The sequence below is a fragment of the Pogoniulus pusillus genome, chromosome 19, assembly GCF_015220805.1.
Source record: "Pogoniulus pusillus isolate bPogPus1 chromosome 19, bPogPus1.pri, whole genome shotgun sequence".
NCBI lineage: Eukaryota > Metazoa > Chordata > Aves > Piciformes > Lybiidae > Pogoniulus > Pogoniulus pusillus.
Genome location: NC_087282.1, coordinates 9,011,800 through 9,033,931, shown reverse-complemented (window position 1 = coordinate 9,033,931; position 22,132 = coordinate 9,011,800). Strand labels below are relative to the sequence as shown.

General features: G+C 46.4%; 1 protein-coding gene across 8 annotated transcripts in view; it reads left to right on the top strand.

Moving 5' to 3' along the window:
* The window catches only part of FGF13 (fibroblast growth factor 13), a 424,907-nt gene that overhangs the window by 242,824 nt on the left and 159,951 nt on the right, over window positions 1–22,132 (top strand). For 4 of the 8 annotated variants that reach the window (XM_064159173.1, XM_064159165.1, XM_064159164.1 and 1 more), the window contains one exon: window positions 18,402–18,569. The exons of 1 other annotated variant lie outside the window; for it this stretch is intronic. In XM_064159173.1, coding sequence (XP_064015243.1) covers window positions 18,404–18,569 — 166 coding nt within the window. In that variant the 5' untranslated portion in view covers window positions 18,402–18,403. Of the gene's footprint in view, window positions 1–239; window positions 388–18,401; window positions 18,570–22,132 lie in introns of all 8 variants that reach the window. 3 more of the 8 variants (XM_064159170.1, XM_064159172.1, XM_064159169.1) reach the window with 2 other exon arrangements.

Below are 22,132 nucleotides of genomic sequence, written 5' to 3'. Positions count from 1 at the left end.
CCTTGTCTTACCTGGTGGGAGAGGATGACTTCTGATGGGTGAGGGCAAGGTCTGAGCCGCAGCGTCATAAGCAGCCTGACCTAGCATGGCTGTGGGAGCTCTCCAGTGGTTGAGTCAACCCTTGTGTCAGCTCCTTGACTGTGGAAGACAATTACAGCAATAATTCAAGCCAGAAAATTGACAGAACAGATTAATGTGTGTGAGAGTGACAGTGAGTCATCTCTGATCGTTGTGTTTAGCAGCCTGGAGATCCACAGGCACCCAGGACAGCCTCAGTCCCACATCTGCATGACAGCTCAGGACAAGGAGAAGCAGCTCAAAGTCACTGTCTTCCTTCCAGAGAGGGCTTCGTACGGGTTTGACCCCAAGAGACCAAGGCAGGGAAAGGTAGGACCTGTTGCCAGCCAGGGGCTTGGGTGGGGGTGGGGGTGAGATAACACATTGGGTATCTGCAACCTTTGCCCCCCCTTCCCTTCGAGTGGTGGCAAGCTGGTGCATGCAACAGTGAGCACATCAGCCTGTGTCACATGTGGATCTGGTGTGAAGTGAACAGTTCATGGCTAAAATGCTAATCAAATTTTGCAGGAATGCCCTCAGGGTTTCTGTTCATGTGGAAGTTATGGATTAGTAGATTTCAAAGTAATAGAAACAGTGGATTTGTTTTCAGCTTGCCTCATTTCTTCATTGAACTGTGTGAGAGCCCATTAGAAGTGTGTGCTCCTCAGCAGTCACTCAAGGGGAGAGTGGAGTCGTGGAGGCTAAGAGTGAAAATGCTGCAAGTGCTTATGTGGGACACAGGCAAGGAGCGACAGAAAGCCTCCTGCCACTGGTGGTTGTGAGCTGTGCAAATACTGCTGAGCACAGGGCTGGCAAAACTGAGCCATCCAGAGCAGCACAGTGCTCAGTTATGAGGGTCTGCAGGACCTACATTCTCAAGTACTCAGTCTGACAGTTGTATGGGCCAAATATTCAGCTACCAAAAATTGCTCTGAAGCCTTGCTTGATTTGCTTCCATTGAACTGGAGTTGGTATGAATCTGCGAGTTGCAGATGTTTATAGCAACAAAAAGTCCTTCTCATGTTTTAAAGTTTTGGAACTGAGTTCCAGAGTAAATATCTCTATTTATTTTGAGCTATACATTTAAGCTAGCAGGTTTAAACGTGATGGTGACCTAAAATAGTGACTCGTCTCTGATATGGATGGTTTCGAAGCAGTACAAAAAGGGACTGTGGCATCCCCAGAGCCAGCTCTCCAGCTTCGACCTGCAGTATGCAATGACTTTACTAGTGTGAGGTTTAACAAAGCCTAGTGCACCTGGGTCACAACAAACCTGTGCATTGCTCCAGGCTTGGGACAGAACGGCTGGAAATTTGCCTGATGGAAAGGGACCTAGGGGTGCTGGTTTGCAGCTGTATGAATGTGAACCAGAGTGTGCCCAGGTGGCCAAGGAGGACACAGAACCAGGGGACACAGTCTCAAGTTGTGCCTGGGGAGGTCTGGGCTGGATGTTAGGAGGAAGCTCTTGCCAGAGAGGGTGATTGGCATTGGAATGGGCTGCCCAGGGCAGTGGTGGAGTCACCATCCCTGGAGGTGTTGTAGCAAAGCCTGGCTGGGGCACTTAGTGCCATGGTTCAGTTGATTGGATAGGGCTGGGTGCTAGGTTGGACTGGATGAGCTTGGAGGTGTTTACCAACCTGGTTGATTCTGTGACAACATCATCCTGACCTGGATCAGGAATAGGGTGGCCAGCAGGTGCAGGCAAGTAATTGTGCCCCCATTCTCAGTGCTGGTGAGGCCCTGCCTCCAACAGTGGGTTCAGTTTTGGGGCCCTCCATCCAAGAAGGACGTTGTAGAGCTGGAGTGTGTCTAGAGGAGGGTACAAAGCTGGTGAAGGGTCTGGAGAACAGGTCTTCTGTGGAAACTGAGGTTGTTCAGTCTGGAGAAAAGGAGGCTTAGGAGAGACCTTGCTCTCTGCAACTACTTGAAAGGAGGTTGCAGTGGGGTGGGGGTCAGTCTCTTCTCCAAAGTAACTACAGATAGAATGACAGGAAATGGCTTCAGGTTGCACCAGGAGAAGTTTAGGTTGGATATTAGGATCAATTTCTTTCCTCCAGGAGTGGTCAGGCATTGAAACATGCTGCCCAGGGAGGTGGTGGAGTCACCATCCCTGGAGGTATTAGAAAAATAGATCCAACACTTTGGGCCATGGTTTGTTGGCCATGGAGGTGTTGTGTTGCTGGTTTGGCTTGATGATCTTAGAGGTTTTTTCCAACCTTAATGGTTCTGTGAAAAGAGTGACCTTTTTTTTCCCCTGTCTCTACTAAAATGAAGACCACTTACTGCTTCATAAATACTAGAAGTTGATTTATACTTCAGCATTGAAACAATACCTTTTTCTCTAAGAAAGCCATTTACCTCTGCTAACTTTGATAGACTGTTATAAGCTAGTGGGCTTCAGTATTCACTTCATGCACTGCAATGTGAAATGCGATGATTTTTTTTCTTAGGGCTCTGCTGTGCTTGCTGCCTTGGGTTATTTTTTATGTCATTTACAGTGCTGAACACCAATGTGAGCATATTACACAATGGAGTGTAAAGAAAAAATAGGTAAAGGCAATAAACTCCACTGTTATTTCTGCTTTACCAGAGCAGCCTGATTTCATCATTTTGCCTTTTGGTTGCAAATGGTGTGTTGCATCTGAAGCATTTGTGAATTGTGCCAGAGAAAGTTTAGATTGAATGTTAAGAAAATTGTTTTTCCTGAATAAGTGGTCCAGGTGTTGGCACAGGCTGCCCAGGGGGGTGGTGGAGTTACCATCCCTGGAGGCGTTCAAAAAGGGTGTAAACGTGGCACTTGGGTTAGTGGGCATGGTGGTGTTAATGATTCAATGTGATGATCACAGAGGTCTTTTCAAACCTTAATGAGTCAGTAGTGTGCCCAGGTGACATGGAAGGCCAATGGTATCTTGGCCTGTAGCAGGAATAGTGTGGACAGCAGCATTAGGGTTGTCATTTTGCTCTTTACTGGCACTGGTGAGGTCTGACCTTGAGTACTGTATGCATCTCTGTGCATCTCTGCAAGAGAGATATTGAGGTGCTGGAGTGGGTGCAGAGGAGGGCAGTGAGACTGGGGAGGGGGCTGCAGGTCAAGGCCACTGAGAAGAGACTGAGGAAGCTGGCGGTGTTCAGCCTGGAGAAGAGGAGACTTAGAGGGGACCTTATCACTCTCTATAACTTCCTGAAGGAAGTTGTAGTCAGGCAGGGGCCAGGCTCTTCTCCCAGGCAACTCATGACAGGACAAGAGGCCATGGCCTGAAGCTGCACCAGGGGAGGTTTAAGTTGAATATTAGGAAGCACTTCCTCATGGAAGGGTGACTAGGCATTGGAATGGGCTGCCCAGGGAGGTGGTGGAGTCACCATCCCTGGAGGTCTTCAAGAAAAGACTGGATGTGGCACTTGGTGGCATGGTTTAGCTGATATGGTGTTAGGTTATAGGCTGGACTTGGTGATCTCTGACACCTTTTCCAGCCTCAGTGATGCTGTGATTAATGATTCTATGAATGTGTGCTTATAGGGCTTGCAGAAGTTCCCACTGCAGAGCCATCTCCCATGGCTGGCAGTGGGTGGTAGCTGTGCAGGCTCAGGCAACGACAGCCTTCCAGGCATGGAGACCACCTGTGGCAACCTCTGGATTTTATGCTAAGTTGTGAGGAAATGTATGCTAGCTTCTAACAGCTTGGAAATGTATTTCTGTTCCATGACCTTGTTAGGATGCCCTCCCCATTGCTGACAACACATCACTCACTCATAGAAAGCTGCAAATAAGTTGGCCTTGGCTGAGGTTTTTGGAGCAGCCCAGTGATCTGCAAGGCCAGAGCTGCTCATCTGAGTCATTTTCAGTTTGGGTTTGGAAATCTTTCTTGCTAGTATGCAAACACATAGTATTGAGATGCCTCTTTGCACCAGGCTTTACTCTAGCCTGGTGCTGGTGGTTTTGTGTTCCAGGATGTGCGTACAGCCACCTCCACTTGCCTCAGGACAGGTGGACCTCATTGCAAAGGTACTCTGAGGTGCTCCAGTGGCAGCTTTCCTCATTTATCTTACACACTTGGCAGTGAATTGAGTAGCTGTGGGGTATCAGGGCTCCTATCTGAGTCAAGGCAGCTTAAAACAGGAACAAGAAAATCTTGTCACGTGCTCATGTGGCTGGTCTTGGGATCACCACCAGGCCAGAACTGTGTAGGGTAGGCTGGTTTCTCCATTTTAGTGAGAATGTCCTACTCCAACAGCATCTTGGCCTGGATCAGCAATAGTGTGACCAGTAGGAGCAGGGAAGTGGTTGTAGTCTGTGCTGATGAGGCCATACTGTGGGTACTGGCTTCAGTTTTGGGGCCCCCATCACAGAAGGACTTTGAGGTGCTGGAGTGTGTCCAGAGAAAGGCAACAAAGCTGGTGAAGGGTCTGGAGAACAGGACTGGTGAGGGGCAGCTGAGGGACTTGGGGTTATGTAGTCTGGAGAAGAGAAGGCTGAGGAGAGACCCCATTGTTCTCTACAACTACCTGAAAGGAGGTTGCAGTGAGGTGACTTTTGGTCTCTCCTCCAAGGGAACTAGTATTAGGAGGAGAGGAAATGGCCTGAGGATGCACCAGGGGAGGTTTAGGTTGACTATTAGGAAAAATGTCTTTGCTGCAGGAGTGATCAGGCATTGGGAACAGGCTGCCCAGGGAGGTGGTAGAGTCACCATCCCTGGAGGTATTCAGAAACCATATAGACATGGCACTTTGGGATACAGTTTATTGCACATGGTGATGTTGTGTCCATAGTTAGTCTTGATGACCTTCGAGGTCTTTTCCAACCTTAATGATTCTGTGATCCACTGCCCCACATTAAGGGGGGATAAGAGTGCTGCCAAGACATCCCCTTGCAGAGTGCCACTTGGCAGGGGGGAAGATGGAAGCTTTGTGCTTGCTGAGGTGAAGTTAGCTCTGATTTTTGCTGTGAACTTCTGTCTGCTCAAGCTGGAATTAATGGGCAGTGAAAGTCCTCCTGGCGTTCTCCCTGATCTGTCAGGTCAGTGTCGTTAGCCACGTCACTGCACATCGGCTGTTCACAGCGTGGTAGCAAAACCCTTCCTGCCCTCTGTGACCCAGCACTGGTCACCTCTCTCACCTTGTCTTTCATGTGCTCTAGCAGCTGTTCCAGGAATTGAAAGATACCACTTTAGACAAAAAAATAATAATAGAACACTGAAACTCATGCTTGATGACAGTTAATGTCCTTCTGGTGTAGTTAGGCTGCTGGTGCAAATCCTTGTGCTGCCCACCTGTGGAAGAACCAGCATGCTGTCCAAAAGGAATTTGTGTAGTTGAGAATGATCTCGAGGTACAGAGCACATAGTCACACTCTACAAGCATGATCATTAAGGTAGACAGTAAAAGGGAAACAGGTAATTTAATCTTCTCCTAAGTCGTCTCAGTGGGGATTAAATTGATTAACAGTGAAAAGCAAAACCCTTCTGTGTGTATGCAGAACTGGAGTAGATGATCCCCAGAGATGCTTTCCAACCCCTACCATTCTGTGTGAAGGCAGTATTGTGGCATTATTGCCACAATTTTCACAGGTGTGGGATTTAATCTAGGATTAACACCTCAGGGAGGGCAGGAAGCTGCCCAACTGTCAAACTGTTGGACGTGCATTGTTCAGTCCATCTTGGCAGCCTTGATGTTCAAGAGTTGCTGCCTGGGGAAAGTTATTCCAGCAGTGGCTCATGCAGTAGACGTGGCACTTTGGCCCATGGTTTGGTGAGCCTGCTGGTGGTGGGTGGGTAGTTGGATTCCATGATTCTGTGAGGTTTATTTCTTTCTTTTCTAGAAGGGTGTTTCTGCAGTTCATCCAGCAGCTGTGTGCGTAGCTCTGGGCTGAACTGCTCACCTCTATGGGGAGCACACAGGACTCTGCCCTATTCCAGGGCTGTGGGGAAAATAGTGCAGCACGCTGAGCTTTTCTGCTTCTGCTGATTAGTTTTCTCTGATTTGCTTTGAAAGATTTCCTCTGAGGCCATTTCTGACAACAGCTCTTTTGGTAACGAGTTTGAATTTTAAAACACTCAGTTTCTTGCCTCTCCTTCCTTTTGTTAAGCTCCAGTAAATAAGGCAAATAACTGGGAGATGTCACCTGTCCTTTTGTGAATGGAATAATGCCCGAGAGCTGCAGCAGTGGAAAGTCTCTTAAACAGTCTTAGACTATCTCATTGCTGCTCATCTTCTGTTCCCCAAAAATCACAGCCAATCCTTCTTTCAGACTTCCAGGAAAGATGCAGTCCTTTTATTTGGTGATTTTATTGCCTTCTGCAGGCTCCTTTTCCTTGTTTTGCTCTTCTAAGATGAGTCTGATTTCTTTTAGGTTTTTTCTTTGTGTCATTTTCTCCTCTGTACTAGGAAAGTTTCTGGCACCTTTTGTAGCTCCGCTGTTACTGATAGATGCTCTATAAATACAAACAAACAAAAGCTGTAGGCATTGTGTCTAGCATCAGTAAGTTTGCAGATGACATTGAGTTAGGAGCAGCTGTGGATCTGTTGGCGGGTAGGAGAGTCCTGCAGAGGGACCTGGGCAGGCTGGATGGGTGGGCAGAGGCCAGTGGGATGAGATTGAACAAGGCCAAGTGCAGGGTTCTACACTTTGGCCACAACATCCCCATGCAACAATATAGGCTGGGGACAGAGTGGCTGAGAGCAGCCAGGAAGAAAAGGACCTGGGCATGCTGGTAGAGAGTAGCTGAACATGAGCCAGCAGTGTGCCCAGGTGGCCAGGAGAGCCAGTGGCAACCTGGCCTGTATCAGGAACAGTGTGGCCAGCAGGACAAGGGAGGTTCTTCTGCCCTTGTACTTGGCGCTGGTCAGGTTGCATCTTGAGTGCTGTGTCCAATTCTGGGCTCCTCAATTCGAGAGAGATGTTGAGATACTGGAACATGTCCAGAGGAGGATGATGAAGCTGGAGAGAGGCCTGGAACACAAACCCTATGAGGAGAGGCTGAAGGAGCTGGGGATGTGCAGTCTGGAGAAGAGGAAGCTCAGGGCAGATCTCATTGCTAAAACTACCTGAAGGGAGGTTGTAGCCAGGTGGTGGTCAGTCTCTTCTGCCAGGCAACCAGCAACAGAACAAGGAGACACAGTCTCAAGTTGTGCTTGGGGAGATCTAGGCTGGATGTTAGGAGGAAGTTCTTGTCAGAGAGAGTGATTTGCATTGGAATGGGCTGTCCAGGGAGGTGGTGGAGTTGCTGTCCCTGGAGATGTTGAAGAAAAGCCTGGATGAGGCACTTAGTGCCATGGTTGATTGGATAGGGCTGGGTGCTAGGTTGGACTGGATGTTCTTGGAGGCCTCTCCCAACCTGCTTGATTGTATGATTCATTCCCTCATCTTCTGACTTCCTGTGTCATTTGAAACTATTCTCCTGGCTTCAAATAGGGCTGGATCAATAATTCTCATTAAAATGATACACAAGAGCATTCTAATGTTTCTTAAGTAATCAACTCTAGATTTCCAAAGCTGCCTCAAAAACTGTTAGCTTCTCACTTATCCCTGGACCTTTCTAGCAGTCATTTTGCCACCTCCTCCTCTGCTTGCTTGATTTCCACCACCACAAGGATATTCTCTTAGAAACAGTGGCATTCTTGGCTTCCTCCTCCTCTTTTCCCAATGGAGTGAAGCACAAATTCAGTGTTGTGCATTGTGTGATTGAGACATTCTCTGCATTGAGCTTGAATTTGTAGTAGAGAGGGGTGAACAAGCTCTGACTTCCATCTGAGGTTGCCTTCCATCTCCTGACATCTAGAAGATGAAATGGGAGGAAATGGCCTCAGGTTGCACCAGAGGAGCTTTAGATTGGATAGTAGGAAAAATTTCTGTACTGAAAGAGTTGTCAAGCACTGGAATAGGCTACCCAGGGAAGTGGTGAAGTTATCATCCCTGGAAGTGTTCAAAAAAACATGTAGACATGGTACTTCAGGACAGGGTTTAGTGGGCATGGTGGTGTTGGGTTGATGGTTGGACTTGATGATCTTAAGAGGTCTTTCACAACCTCTATGGGTAGAGAAGAGGAGAGGTGAGCCACCAAAACCAGGCACCAGTTCATTCAGAGTTTAAAACCAAACCAACAGTTTGGTTGGGGAAGACATAACTATTACTTTGACTTTCTTCAGATGAGATTTCCAAAGTAAAACTCTGCTCCACATGAACTCTGGTTGGATCTGGAGGCTGCTGCTGGATGTGTCCCATGATGGTTGACAGCTTGCCAGTGACACAACTCTGCCACTCCTCAGACTGGGAAGCAGCTCCTGGCCTGTTGTTCTCAAACCGATACTATAAACTTCCTCTGTGGCAATTATTTCTCTGTGCTTATTTTTGAACTGATATTAGAAGGGCAGTTTTATGGCATGCATAAATAGAACATAAATTTTGAGATAGGCAATGGCTGTCTCTCAGAGCTCAGACACACTCCTGGGGAAGCAAATTCCTTATCCAGAGAGAACTTTTGCTACCTGAACTAATGATTTTTGAAAGTGCTGATCTAAATTAGATTGCAGTTGGTTATTAAGAGTTGAGGCTTTGGGGATTTGATAGTATATGGGCTAAGAGCCCTTTTCTCTATTCTCCCTCTCCCACCAGACAAACTCCTATTTATGGCATAAATGTCATGGAAATGTTTAAAATTCACCACTGATGTCCAAGTAATAATCCCTACTGTAAAGCAAACAACCCTGCTCCTGCTGTGACTGCCATGTAAGGCAGAGATTCCCAAACACTTATATAGGTGGCAACAGCCTGGACTCCAGCCCCTGGGGAAGAGTCCTCATCCCGTACCAAGTATCAGGTCTGTTTGTTGTATTGGTTTTGGATTCCCCAGCAGCAGCTGCAGCCAACTGCACTAGCTTGAAATCTCATCCAAACAGCCTCTAATGGCTGCAGTCACAGCAGAGACTTCAGCACGAGCACCCCCAAAGATTTCTACCAGATCCTAAGCCTACCTGGAGCCATCAATTCCTAAATGGAACTGAAGCATCAATCAGAAATCCTCCCTGCAGAAGGCTGTAAGAAGAAGGAAGAGATGGAGTGTGGTAATCACAGAATCATAGAATCAACCAGGTTGGAAGAGATCTCCTAGAACATCCAGTCCAACCTAGCACCCAGCCCTGTCCATACAACCAGACCATGGCACTAAGTGCCTCATACAGGCTTTTCTTCAACACCTCCAGGGACAGCAACTCCACCACCTCCCTGGGCAGCCCATTCCAATGCCAATCACTTTCTCTGACAAGAACTTCCTCCTAACATCCAGCCTATACTTCCCCCAGCACAACCTGAGACTGTGTCCCCTTGTTCTGTTGCTGGTTGTCTGTCCTCCTCCCAGAGCTTGGTCAAGCATGTGCGAAGCAGAACATCCTATCCAGCTCATCAAGCATTACATTTTCCCTCTCAATAAAGCAGGTACTGATATCTGTTCCAGTTCATCCACAAGTGGATTTCTCCTCTCCAAGGCAGTGCTCTTCCTCTCTTTAGATGGATCATTGGTAGTGATTACACATTCCCTTCCTATCCACTCAATGAAAGCCTTGTTAGTGAACCAGGAACAAAGTGAGCCAAAACCATGAAGCGAAAACCTGCTTTAGGCAAAACATTTCATTCTGAAGTAATTCTTAGGGTGTGCACAGCTCTGCCTGTGCTCCCCAAAGGAAAGAATTTCACTGATTTTAGGCAGCATTCTTGTTTTCTGTTTGGAATCTACCTTCCATTGTGAAATATATCCATTTTTCAAACAAGCAGCTGCTGTCTTGCACTCGGGGTTGGAAGCCTTCGGCGTTTTTGGAACACGTTTCTTTCCACACATTTAGGAACTTCTAAACTTTTTGGTCTGCTTTAAGACTCTGAAATATGCTCTCTTTGGGTCAGCCACACAGAATAATTTTTTTTTCAGATCTTCCAAAAATGTTTGCACAGAACATTCCCCCTTGACCTAAAAGAGTTAATTGGATTAACTGCTAGCACTAATAGGCTGTTATCCTCTAAAGTGACTTGCCAAGATAAGGCTGCATTTAGATCCCTGTGCATAATGACAATGACATCCAACAGCCAAAATTTGTTGCTGAATTCTGAGAACACATCTCCTCTTCCTGCTGTGGAAAGAGCACAAATGTTTCTGCACAGAGCCTTATTTCCCAGCTCTTCCATCTACCACCAAACAGCTTTTGATTACCTCCAATCTGGCCACTATTCAGTGATGCAGCTGCCTATAACCACAGTCTCGCTGTGCCCACCCGCAAGAGCATGTTTTGGGAGAACAAGCAGCCATTGGAATAATCTCCTCAGGAAAGTGATGAATTCCCCAGCATGGGACACCTGAAGATTCAGCTGGACTTGGTGCTAGGTCATCATGTGCTTTTGCAGGAAAGGCTGGACCAGATGATCCTTGAGGTCCCTTCCAACCCTTCACAGAATCACTGAATGGTAGGAGCTGTAAGGAACCTCAAAAGATTATTGAATCATCCAGCTTGGAAGAGACCCCCAAGCTCATCCAGTCCAACCTAGCACCCAGCCCTATCCAATCAACTAAACCATGGCACTGAGTGCCTCATCCAGGCTTTTCTTGAACATCTCCAGGGATGGCAACTTCACCGCCTCCCTGGGCAGCCTATTCTAATGCCAATCACTCTCTCTGACAACAACTTCCTCCTAACATCCAGCATAGACCTCCCTTGGCACAGCTTGAGACTGTGTCCCCTTGTTCTGTTGCTGCTTGCCTGGCAGAAGAGACCAACTCCCACCTGGCTACAACCTCCCTTCAGGCAGTTGTAGACAGCAATGAGCTCTGCCCTGAGCCTCCTCTTCTGCAGGCTGCACACCCCCAGCTCCCTCAGCCTCTCCTCATAGGGTTTGTGTTCCAGGCCTTTCACCAGCCTTGTTGCCCTTCTCTGGACATGTTTCAGCACCTCAACATCTCTCTTGAATTGAGGAGCCCAGAACAGGACACAGCACTCAAGGGGTGACCTGACTAGTTTTGAGTTCAGGGGCAGAATAACCTCCCTCGTCCTGCTGGCCACACTGTTTCTGATCCAGGCCAGGATGCCATTGGCTCTCCTGCCCAGCTGGGCACACTGCTGCCTCATATTCAGCTACTCTCTACCAGTACCCCCAGATCATCTAGTCCAACCCCACTGCCAGAGCAGGAATGATGTGATTCTGCCATAAATTATTCTCTACACAATTACAAGGAGAGGAGGAGAGGTTGTGGTGAGGAGGGTGTTGGTGTCTTCTCCCAAGTAACTAATGTTGAAGCAAGAGGAAATGGCCTTAAGCTGCAGATTTCTCCCCAGAAGCTGCTAGGCAGTGTTGTTGGCCTTGTGCATCTGAGCTGTGATAAAGAGAAGAGCCACACTCCTGCTCACCAAGGGCTAAGTAACATTGACAGTTCCCTCTCCACGGTGCAGCCCTGCTACCTTTCCCTTCTGGGCCACTCAGATCTGTGGTTTTGCTGTGCAAGATGTGTGCCCACTCACCCTGATTTCTCCCTGCAGCTCACGTCACCGTTTTGCCTCTGCCTGTCGCTGAATGAGTAAATGTTGCCCTCCTGCCTGCTTCTACTGGCTTGCTGCTTTTCCCATCTGCTATCAGAAACACGAGCTGGCTGCTTTCCAAACAGGTGGGCTGCTCCATGCACCACAGCAGACAAGATAGTAATTTACAGTGTACCATTCATTCTTCTGGAGTATGTGCATTGAGAGCAACAGGCAGGCAGACCCACTTAGGGCAATGCTGTAAGCACACCAGGTGGAGCACACACTTGGTGGAGATGCAGGGGCTACCTTAAGGCAATATAAAGAAATGGAAAGACCATCTTGGCCAGCTTCAGGAGATAGCCCATTCAAATTGCACAGCCACAGCTGTTCACAACTCAGGCTCTAATTCTGGCTGACAACTAAAGCACCAGTGTGCAGACTGTGGATCAGTCTTTCTTCTTTCTGCTCCACAGATGCAAGGAAAGGGAGTCTTATAGAACCATGGAATCATTAAGGTTAGAAAATACCTCTAACCCCTCTGCCATAGGCAGGGACACCCTACCCTGGATCAGCCTGGCCAGAGCCTCATCCAGCCGGCGTTAAACACCTCTAGGAATGGGGCCTCAACCACCTCCCTGGGCAACCTATTCCAGGCTCTTACCACTCTCATGCTGAAGAACTTCCTCCTCATGTCCAGGCTGAATCTCCCCACCAGCTTTACTCCATTCTCCCTGGTCCTGTCACTACTTGATATCCTGAAAAGTCTCTCCCCAGCTTTTTTGTAGGCCCCCTTCAGATACTGGAAAGCCACAATAAGGTCATGTCTACAGAGTTTTTAAACATCTCCAGGGATGATAACTCACTGCACAGCCGGTTCCATTCCTTGTCCTGCAGGCAATCCCTTGAAGCAAGTTGTTTTGGAGAAGGTTTTTCAGATTTGTTCTTATAAGGAGCTGAAAGCAACTTGATATCCTCATGTTTTCCTGAAAAGGAAAAAAAAACACCCAAACATTTCTTATACAACTCTAAACAGCCTCAGAGACTTGGGTAACTTCACTCTTGAGCTTTCTTTCTCTTTTGTGGGTAGAGGAGCCAGAGGGTGAAGAAGGTGCTTGGCAAGCATCACTGTTTTGTTTCACAGCCCAGCCTGGCAAGCTCCAGTGGTGATGCATCTGCTGCTGCTCTTATTTATCCCAGAAAACCAAAAGTGAGAGGATTTTCTACACTTGGTGGGTGCATGATTTGAGAAGCACTCTACTGGTCTTTGTGGCTTGAAGATCTAGTGTAAAACTATGACTGTAGTCCTTCTGAAATGCTAGAACAGCCTCAAGTTGTGTCTGGGGAGGTCTAGGCTGGATGTTAGGAGGAAGTTTTTCCCAGAGAGAGTGATTGGAATTGGAATGAGCTGCCCAGAGAGGTGGTGGAGTCCCTGGAGGTGTTCAAGAAACGCCTGGATGAGGCACTTAGTGCCATGGTCTAGTTGACTGGCTAGGGCTTGGTGATGGGTTGAACTGGATGATCTTGGAGGTCTCTTCCAACCTGGTTGATTCTATGATTCTATGACTTATTCCAAGTGTCCTGAGACTCCTAGTATGTAAAACTAACCAGGCAGGGAATATAAGGGAACTGAAGAAGGAGGAAGGAAATGCAAGTTTCGGGTAATGACCTGAAAGGTCATTCAGGAAAGCAGCAAATCTATGGGAGTGTAAGTTTTCTGTGTTAAATTGTGTGCTAAATGCAAGAACAATAGTCCAAAAGGAACATGAAGATTCATTTTTATCTAGTTATTAATAAATCTCTTCCTTGTGGTAAAGCCTCTCCATGTCAAAGAGGTGGGGGGAGAGGGGCAGAAGAAGTTGCTTCCTTACAGCTTTATTATTCAGTTGCAACCTGAGCCAAGGCCTATGGACAGGGTTGATGTTACAGTTTCTGGCAATTCTAGATGGGACTGAAATGTAGTTGGACATAAAAGAAAGACAGAAAGCAGCAGGGTGTTCAGCTTATGTGTTGATGTCAAGTAAACACGTTTGACTTGATCTTGAAATCATCCCTGTGCCAGCAGTCATCCTGAGGATCGTTTTCTCTCAGGAAGGCTTATGGTAGGAAGGAGTTGTTTTCCTGCTGGCTTGTTTGGCAGTAAGTTTTTTATTATTGTTGTTTATTTATTTATTTTTAAACTGAGGGATATGCTGCAGGCTGATATTTAGCAAGTTGACTGCGTCAATGTAGGAAACAATAGTTACTGCAGCTATTTAGTGCTAACTGCTAAGCAAATTCCTCTCGTGTATACACTGTTGCAGTGGTTTCAGTTTCCCATCAAATGATAAGAGGGGATGGTGGGGGGAAGAAAAAAAGATTCACTTAAAGTTTTTTGTTGTTGGGTTTTTTAAGATATGAAGTGTTTATTTATCATCCTCTAACTGAGCATACACAAGGTCTTTCCTAATATCTTAGTGACCTGCATCCATAACATGTGATCACCATGAGAGTGGTGAGAGCTTGGAATGGGTTGCCCAGGGAGGTGGTTGAGGCCCCATGGCTGGAGGTGTTTAAGGCCAGGCTGGATGAGGCTCTGGCCAGCCTGATCTAGGGTAGGGTGTCCCTGCCCATGGCAGGGGGGGTTAGAATTAGATGGTCCTTATGGTCCCTTCCAACTCTGTCTGATTCTATGATGTCCTATCCCTGTTTTACTCATGGGAAGATGGAAGCACAGACCACTGAGATGTTTTACCCGTGAGAATGGAAGTACAGTGCAGAGCCACAAGGATGATTAAGGGAGTGGAACATCTCTCTTAAGAGGAGAGACTGAGGGAGCTGGGGCTCTTTAGCTTGGAGAAGAGGAGCCTGAAAGGTGACCTCGTTAATCTTTATAAATTTATAAAGAGTGAGTGCCAAGAGGCTGGGGCCAGGCTCTGCTCATTGATGCCCAGTGACAGGACAAGGGGCTAGAAGCTGAGGCATAGGAAGTTCCATGGAAACATGAGGAGGAATTTTTTCCCTGTGAGAGTGACAGAACTCTGAAAGAGGCTGCCCAAGGGGTTTGTGGAGTCTCCCTCTCTGGAGATATTCAAGACCTGCCTGGATGTGTTCCTCTGTGATCTGGTATAGGAAATCCTGCTCTGGTAGGGGGTTTGGACTGGATGAGCTTTCAAGGTCCCTTCCAGCCCCTGACATTCTGTGGTTCTGTCATTAGGATAGGCAGCTACTGAAGTATAACAACAGAGGCAGAAATGGATATTGGAGGCTGGCAGGATAACCACATGTCTGCCTTCAGGAATGTAGATGTGCCTCAGTAGGGGTTCCTTCTAACCACTCTTGAGAACAGTCAGGCCACAGGGTTCTTGTGGGTCTTCTGCTCAACTTGTTGAACTTGGTGCTGATCTAATGCTAGCTTGTGTACCTGCACGTGATACAGAGGAGTGTAGATTTATCCTAGGTTCTGCAATCATTAGAGTCTGTACTGGAAGGAGCAGTTGAGTAAAAGCACTGTCTTGTGCTCTGTGCAGCAGAGTATGTGAACATGGCTTTGGGGTTTTGTTAGTTGCCTACTATTTGCTCTTTATCTCTTACTGTAGTCTGTGTGTGATCCCTTCACAAACCCTGTGTGGGGTTTATGCCATTAGCAAAATGTCATTGGAATGGGCTGCCCAGGGAGGTGGTCAAGAAAAACCTGGATGAGGCACTTAGTGCCATGGTCTAGTTGTTTGGTTAGGGCTGGGTGCTAGGTTGGACTGGATGAGCTTGGAGGTCTCTTCCAACCTGGCTGATTCTATGATCAGAACCGATTTCTGATGATACTTTTCCTTTTTCCAAAGTGCTTGTTCACAGTTGTTTAATAATGATCCTGTCATGGTTGTGCACTGGTTATTTTCACACATGAAAACTGACCATCATTAGGGTTTTACAGTTTTTTACGTTAGATTCTTTTTGTTGGAAACTTCCCTGTGGATTGGTTCTTGGGATCCATAATTGAAGTCCTGTAGCTGTGATTTCAGTGGCTCCAGAAGGCTGTCTGGCTGTCATCATAGCAGGGAAAAGGAGGCATGGGGATCAAGGAGTGTTCCTAGTTCTGTAATAAATTCCCAGCCTGACTAGAGGCCATTCATCATGTTAAGAAAAGGGTTTAGCTGTTCCCTTCAGAACACTGACATCAATTAAGTTATCCATACATCACTGCAGCATTAAGGCTTTATTAGAGCTTAGGTTCTTAGGGTTTGCTCTGAATGTTAATGTTGTGATGGTACTCAAAGTCAAGGCTCATTTGCACCTGCTGTCCTGGATTCTAGTAACTCAATGTGCTTTTGTTGATTTCAGCATGTTCTTCACTTACTGAAAGTGTGGTTTTCTGTGGCTTACTCATATTTAAGTAAATCTGTGTGTGGGTGATGATCAGAGCGTGTAGGTGAGTGGTAAAGGATCGGTTGTATCTTTTATATCTGTCTTCATTAATGAGCTTGCTTGAGATAGGGTAGACCTACCTAATGATGTCAGGCAGCTATTTGCCACTCAATGAATGAAGTCAGTCTGTCAGAGCTTCTTACAGAAGCTGAGAAACGACAGCCCAGTGCCGAACAGCTCTTGTGACCGGGATAGGTCACAGAGTTGCAGAATGGTAGATGTTGGAAGGGACCTCTGGAGATTATCTAGGCCAATCCTCCTGCTAGAGCAGAGATTGTACCAGAACACATCCAGTAAGGTTTTGAAAGTCTCCAGAGAAGAAGCCCCTCACAGCCTCTCTGGACAGCCTAGTCTAGTGCCCCTGCACCCTCGAAGCCCCTTACACCACAGCTCCAGGTGATCTCCAGTACCTCTTTCTTCCCTGCAGACCCTGTTTAGCAGCTGCCAGCCTGACCACCTTCTTTTTTTTACCAAAGTCACAGTCCAGCACCAGGCAGCATTGAACCTTGTGGGTTCCCACAGTGAAGCAGGGCTTCTCAGGAAGGACAGTGCCTCTCAGAGGGTCAGCCCAGGGACATGCCTTTTGCCCAGAGCTGAAGCTTCGACAGCGAGACACATGCTCTGCTGCGCACCAGCCAGCTGCCCGCAGGAGGTAGCTGTGCATTTCACTCCTCGGCTGGCTCCTCGTCTTCCAGGGCACTCGTTAGCTCTCCTTTATCCCTGCAAATGCCAGAGGGACACGCCACAGGGCTCCCTCACCATTGACGTCAGGACACACAGCTCGCTAAGGGCTTTGCACAGGTAGCTGCCGCAGCAGCTTCTGCAGCACCTCCTGCCTGGTGTCTCTTGGGAGAAATGGCCCATCTGTGGCTTGTCTTGGGCGATGACTTTTAGTAATTACTCCCAGCGGTTGCCCTCAGCCCCAGGGCTGTCATTGTGTTTCAGGAACACAGAGGCACCCTTCAAACAAGCCAAAGTGGAAGCGGCGTTGCTAAGGGAGCAGTTACCTTGCAGCTCCATTGACCCCACTCTTCTTTTTTGAACCGCTTTTGCTTTCCTATTAGCTTCTGCATCACTTTTAATGATGCCTCCTATGGATTATTAGTGAGTGTTACTTGCACTGCCTGTAGCCTAATGAAGCAACAGCAGCAAGGTGCAAAGTGTCTCCTGTGGATTAATAAGGTCTTGAAAGAAGGTGACTGCCCACTGTGAAAAGAAAGACCATCAAGTTGAATCACTTATTTAATACTTAGATGATGTGACTCTTACTGGTACCATTCTTGATAGAAGGAAAAAAAGACCATCAAGTGCATGAAAATATGAGGATGGTAACCGTTTGGAGGGATCCATGTTTAAATCTGAGTGTTCTTCCTTTTGAAATTGTTATACATTGACAGATATTTAGGAAATAGTTAAATGAGAGTTGGAGAATCTCGGCTTGGGTTTGGCTGTGGTTTTAGCTCTCTGCATCATCCTATAAATAAGAGGTAGTGGTTAGAGATTGTCTCTTGAAAAAGTGTTTCATTTTTGCTCTTGAGAGATGATCTGTGCCTGAAGCTGTAAGCTGAGGAATCTCACTATCTCTCTTATTAAGGCTTCATTTTTTTGGATAGCTGAGAAGTGTTTCAATTCTTTCTGGTAAGTGTAACACTTTGAGGTAGCTGGAGCTTTCTGTACGTGATATACTTTATCTTTCCACCGTTTAATAGCCTGACCCCATTCAGAAAACATTTCAGACTGCATATCATTTATATTATTAATGGCAGTATTGATTTATAAGATCAACTTTCAAAAACGACCTGCTGTTTTACAAGAAAACCATCAAAAGGATTAATGTGCTTTTCCCTTTGTACATCTACTCTTCCATCCATTAAAAACGCTGATGGAGTCAAATGTCGCTGGATTATCGCCCTTGCTCTCAGGAGCTGTGCGTGATTGTATATCCCGAGACAGCCACGTTCTTTTGCCTTTGGGGGATAGATGCTCTGAGGCTGCATTACCTGCAGACGTGGAATGATCACTCCCTGATTGTTAACGTGGAGGTTGCCAATGGATGGGCAATAAGGGCATGCTGTTTGCTTTCTCCTTCCCTTTGATTTGCATGCAGAATAGATAGAGGTGCTGTAGGAAGAGTAAAACAAAGATGTAAGAGCGAACCGTGCTGCGTTTTGGAGCAGGGTGTTTAGTCTGCTATTTATTAAAGCTGCATGAAACTAATGTAAAGTGTTGATGTTTATGAGAAGCCTTGTTTATAAAAGTGAATGTTCTCCCCACCCTTCTACCACCACGACCGAGATCCTTTACTCTCGCAATTGTGTTTTCCTTCCTGTCAACATTTCTTCCCCTCCTTTCTTTCCCCGCCCCTTACCTTGACATTATGTAGTTGATTTAATCCTGTAGGTTGCTTTCCTCAAGCTCTAACTTGAGTTCATTTTGTTATGTGGTGACCACAGTTATGGATGACGCTCCCCCTGGCACACAGGAGTACATTATGTTACGGCAAGATTCCATCCAATCTGCGGAATTAAAGAAAAAAGAGTCCCCTTTTCGTGCTAAGTGTCACGAAATCTTCTGCTGCCCACTGAAGCAAGTGCACCTCAAAGAGAACACAGAGCCCGAAGGTTTGTGGCACTATGGATCCATGTTCTGTTTGTTTCTATGGTTTTCTTTTCTTTCCATGTATGTCCCTAGAGTGTGCTGTGTGTTTTCCAGCCTGTGTCAGTGTAGGCTGATGCGGGAAGCGTGATGCACTCCATGTCCCCCTTTGCTTGCCTGTTAGTGTCTGATTCAGCTATCCCAGGACACTATGGTGGAAGCCGTGTACGGTATTGTTCTAGGCCAGAAGTGACGCTGCTTTCCCTTGAATAAAGTTTGTTTGTTTCAGCTCTCACCATTACACACTGCCCTTTTTTTTGGCTGCCAAAGTTGCTTGCTACTGAAACGGCATCAATTCCTAGTTGGTTCTCTCTGGTAACATTTCTGAAGCTGCTCTCTGCTGAAAATATGGCACTTTAGGCTCGGATTCGGCTTGTCCCCAACACCTTTCACTCCATAAGGCTTCTGCATAGCGCTAGAGAATGCTCATGACAGCTGTACTTGAGTCAAGCAGGATGGAGTTTGTATGTAATGCACGCCTGGTTGCATTTTGGGAAATGAAATGCATGCAGAGCAGAAACAAAAAATAAGTAGAATGTTTTCCTTTTCAGATAAAGCACAGGTATGGTCTCTCTAATGCTGTGTTTCCTAATGTGAAATTACTGATGGGGTATCTCTGTCTTTAACTTGTTCATCTACTGTACATAAGAGTAAACGATTTTAAATTCTACTTTTTAATATTTTCTCTTATTGTTCCATATGTGTTCTGCATTACTGCCTCATATTCCACATGGTAAGCCTTCTTCTACTCTCTTTGCATAAGCTCCAGTACCTGCCAAGACAAATAATGCTGCTGCTGGTAGATGTATTTTAAGGTGAAATATTCAGGGCTGGATTCTGCCACAGTTGAGTCTGCAGGAATGGCAAAGTGAACAGGTTGGAATCCTTCCTTGCTAGTCACTGTCATTATTCTCTCTGTGAAGGATGGGCATCAGGTGCTTAGCTGTCACTGTTAGCCCAAAATAATTCAGTCAATTGTTTTCTTCTGTTAGATACCCAAATTCTGCATGCACCACTTCTGGGAAATTTGTGTCTTTTAAGATGAAAAGTGTTCTACTAAAATGGCATTTTGCTGTCCCACCAGGAATGTGAAGTCTGACACAAATGCAAGTGTAAGGTGTGGGGAGAGAGGTGGTTTGTTGTTGTTTTTTTTCAGTGATGATATAACAAAGTCCAATTCTCCTCTCAGTTCTGGGGCTGACTTGATAGAGGTTGTAATTTCCTTATCCTGAACTCAATAAATATGAAGGAAAGGAAAGGTGAACCCCACAGCACTCCTCTTGATCAGCAAATGTCATGGGTTTCCTGTCATCTCTCAGGGTTGGTGGTGTTCATCAGTAAATTATGAGCCCAGAACTGTTCATGTCAAGCATCTCCAAGAAGATGAAGCCAGATGGCTACCAGAGGTGCTCAATATCCTTGGCACGTGGTATTTGGCAAAATGAAAAAGTCCTTGTGAGCCACTGAAAAAAGGGCCCTGGGCTTGGCACTGGATTGCAATTTTAGTTTGTGCTTGTGTGCAACCTCAGCAGCAACTGAGAGTCATTTCAGTGGACTTTCTAGTGGGAGCTGCTATTCCCACAGGGGACCAGCTCTAACCTAGGTCTGTTTTCAGTGAACAAGTCAACAATTTACGCACCTATGGCGTGTTCAAGGGAAACAAGGGGAGTCAAGGTATGGTGCACCTGAGTCTCCTGGGGCCATGGTTTGGTTCAGTGTGGAGGAGTTCATGATCTGAGAGAAGCTTGTGAAGTGCAGGCTCTAAGCATCAATTCTGCCATATTGGCACCAGGAAGACAACAGTTGCTCGTTTTAAATTCTCCATAAATCTGCATTCTGTCTCTCTTCAACAACAGCTGTGTTACTCCTTCCTCCATGGCATATGGTTTTGCTAATCATTCTTGCTGAAAATGTTTTGTTTTAAGAGAAAAGCTTTTCGTCTTTTACTGCAGAGTGATGAAGGATGAACATATCTTCTCTTCCCTTTTTTCATTCCTCCTCCTCTGGTGATTCTGCACTACTAGACAGGGCAGAGGAAGCTATGACCATACTGACTTGTCCCATCACTATCTGAGTTGATGGGAATTCACTGGGGTATCAATTTGTGTTGATGTATGATTTCTGTATGTGTTTCTGTGAAAGCTGTAACCTCCAGTATGAGAAGGGAAAATGAATGTCTGTCTTAAACCTTTTAGCTTCTGTTGCAGTTCAAAGTGCCAGGGCTGCATTGGTCATTTTCTTCAAACTCTCTGAATTGCCTGGCTATGGTTTTAAACCCACTGACCAGCAATGTGTGCCATCCTTAGTGGCTGGTTGGCATGAGGCTTGGAAAACAAAATGATCTTAGCTTTGTTTTCAGTGCAAAGACCAGAACAGTCTTTGAAGTTAATGGAGTGGCTGTAACAAAGCCTACCTGAGTACCTTCTGCTGTGAGCCCAGCAATTAACAGCTCAACTGTGCCATGAGGGTGAATGAAAATAACTGTTTTAAGTTGTTACTATGGCATGAGTTACACCTTTGTGAAGGTACTGGAAAGTATGGCAGCTCAGGAGCTGTTAGGAAAATTCTTCAAGTAAAATGTTACAATGGAAGTTTTATGGAAAGTTGCAGGCTTGAAAGACTCTGCAGAGAGTGCAAAAATGTTCTTTTTACCTGCTGGGTAACGACATGGGAACACACAGTAAATCCTGCATGCTTCTAACTTTGCAGCTCCTTGCCTGATTCACTGAGATGATGAATTTCTTCTTTGTCCAGCTCTGAGGCCCTCAACAGAAGAAGGACATGGACCTGATGGAGAGGGTCCAGAGGAAGGACACAGAAATGATCAAGGGGTTGGAGCACCTCTCCTATGGGGACAGGTTGATGGAGTTGAGGTTGTTCACCCTGGAGAAGAGAAGGCCCCAGGGAGACCTTAGAGCAGCCTTCCAGTACCTGAAAGAGGTCTACAAAAAAGCTGTGGAGGAACTTTTTACAAAGGATGTAGCACTAGGAGCAGTGGTTCAAAACTAGAGCACAGTACATTTAGATTGGACATTAGGAAGAAGTTCTTACTGTGAAGGTGATGGAACACAAACAGGTTGCTCAGGGAGGTGGGGGAGGCCCTGTCTCTGGAGACATTCACAGTCAGGCTTGATGGGGCTCTGAGCAACTTGCTTTTTTAGAGATATCACTCCTTAATTGAGGGGATTTGGACTAGATTTCCATTAGAGATCCCTTCCAACCCAATGCATTCTATGACTCTCTGCACTTTTAAGCCACTTTTACCCAGAGTTAACGCTTGGGCAGCCTCATTTATCACTTCAGGATTTGAACTCCCCCTAGGCTTATATGATGATACCAGGTAAAAGAATTTACTGGCTTTTTGGAGAGGTGTTTAAGGGATGTTCTAATATTTGCTGAATGAGTCAACTACCACCTCACTGTGGTATTTGGACCAGAGTGGTCAGGCATTGGAATGTGCTGCCCAGGGAGGTGGTTGGGTCACCAACCCTGGATGTGTTTAAAAGTTATTTGAGTGTGGAGCTTGGGC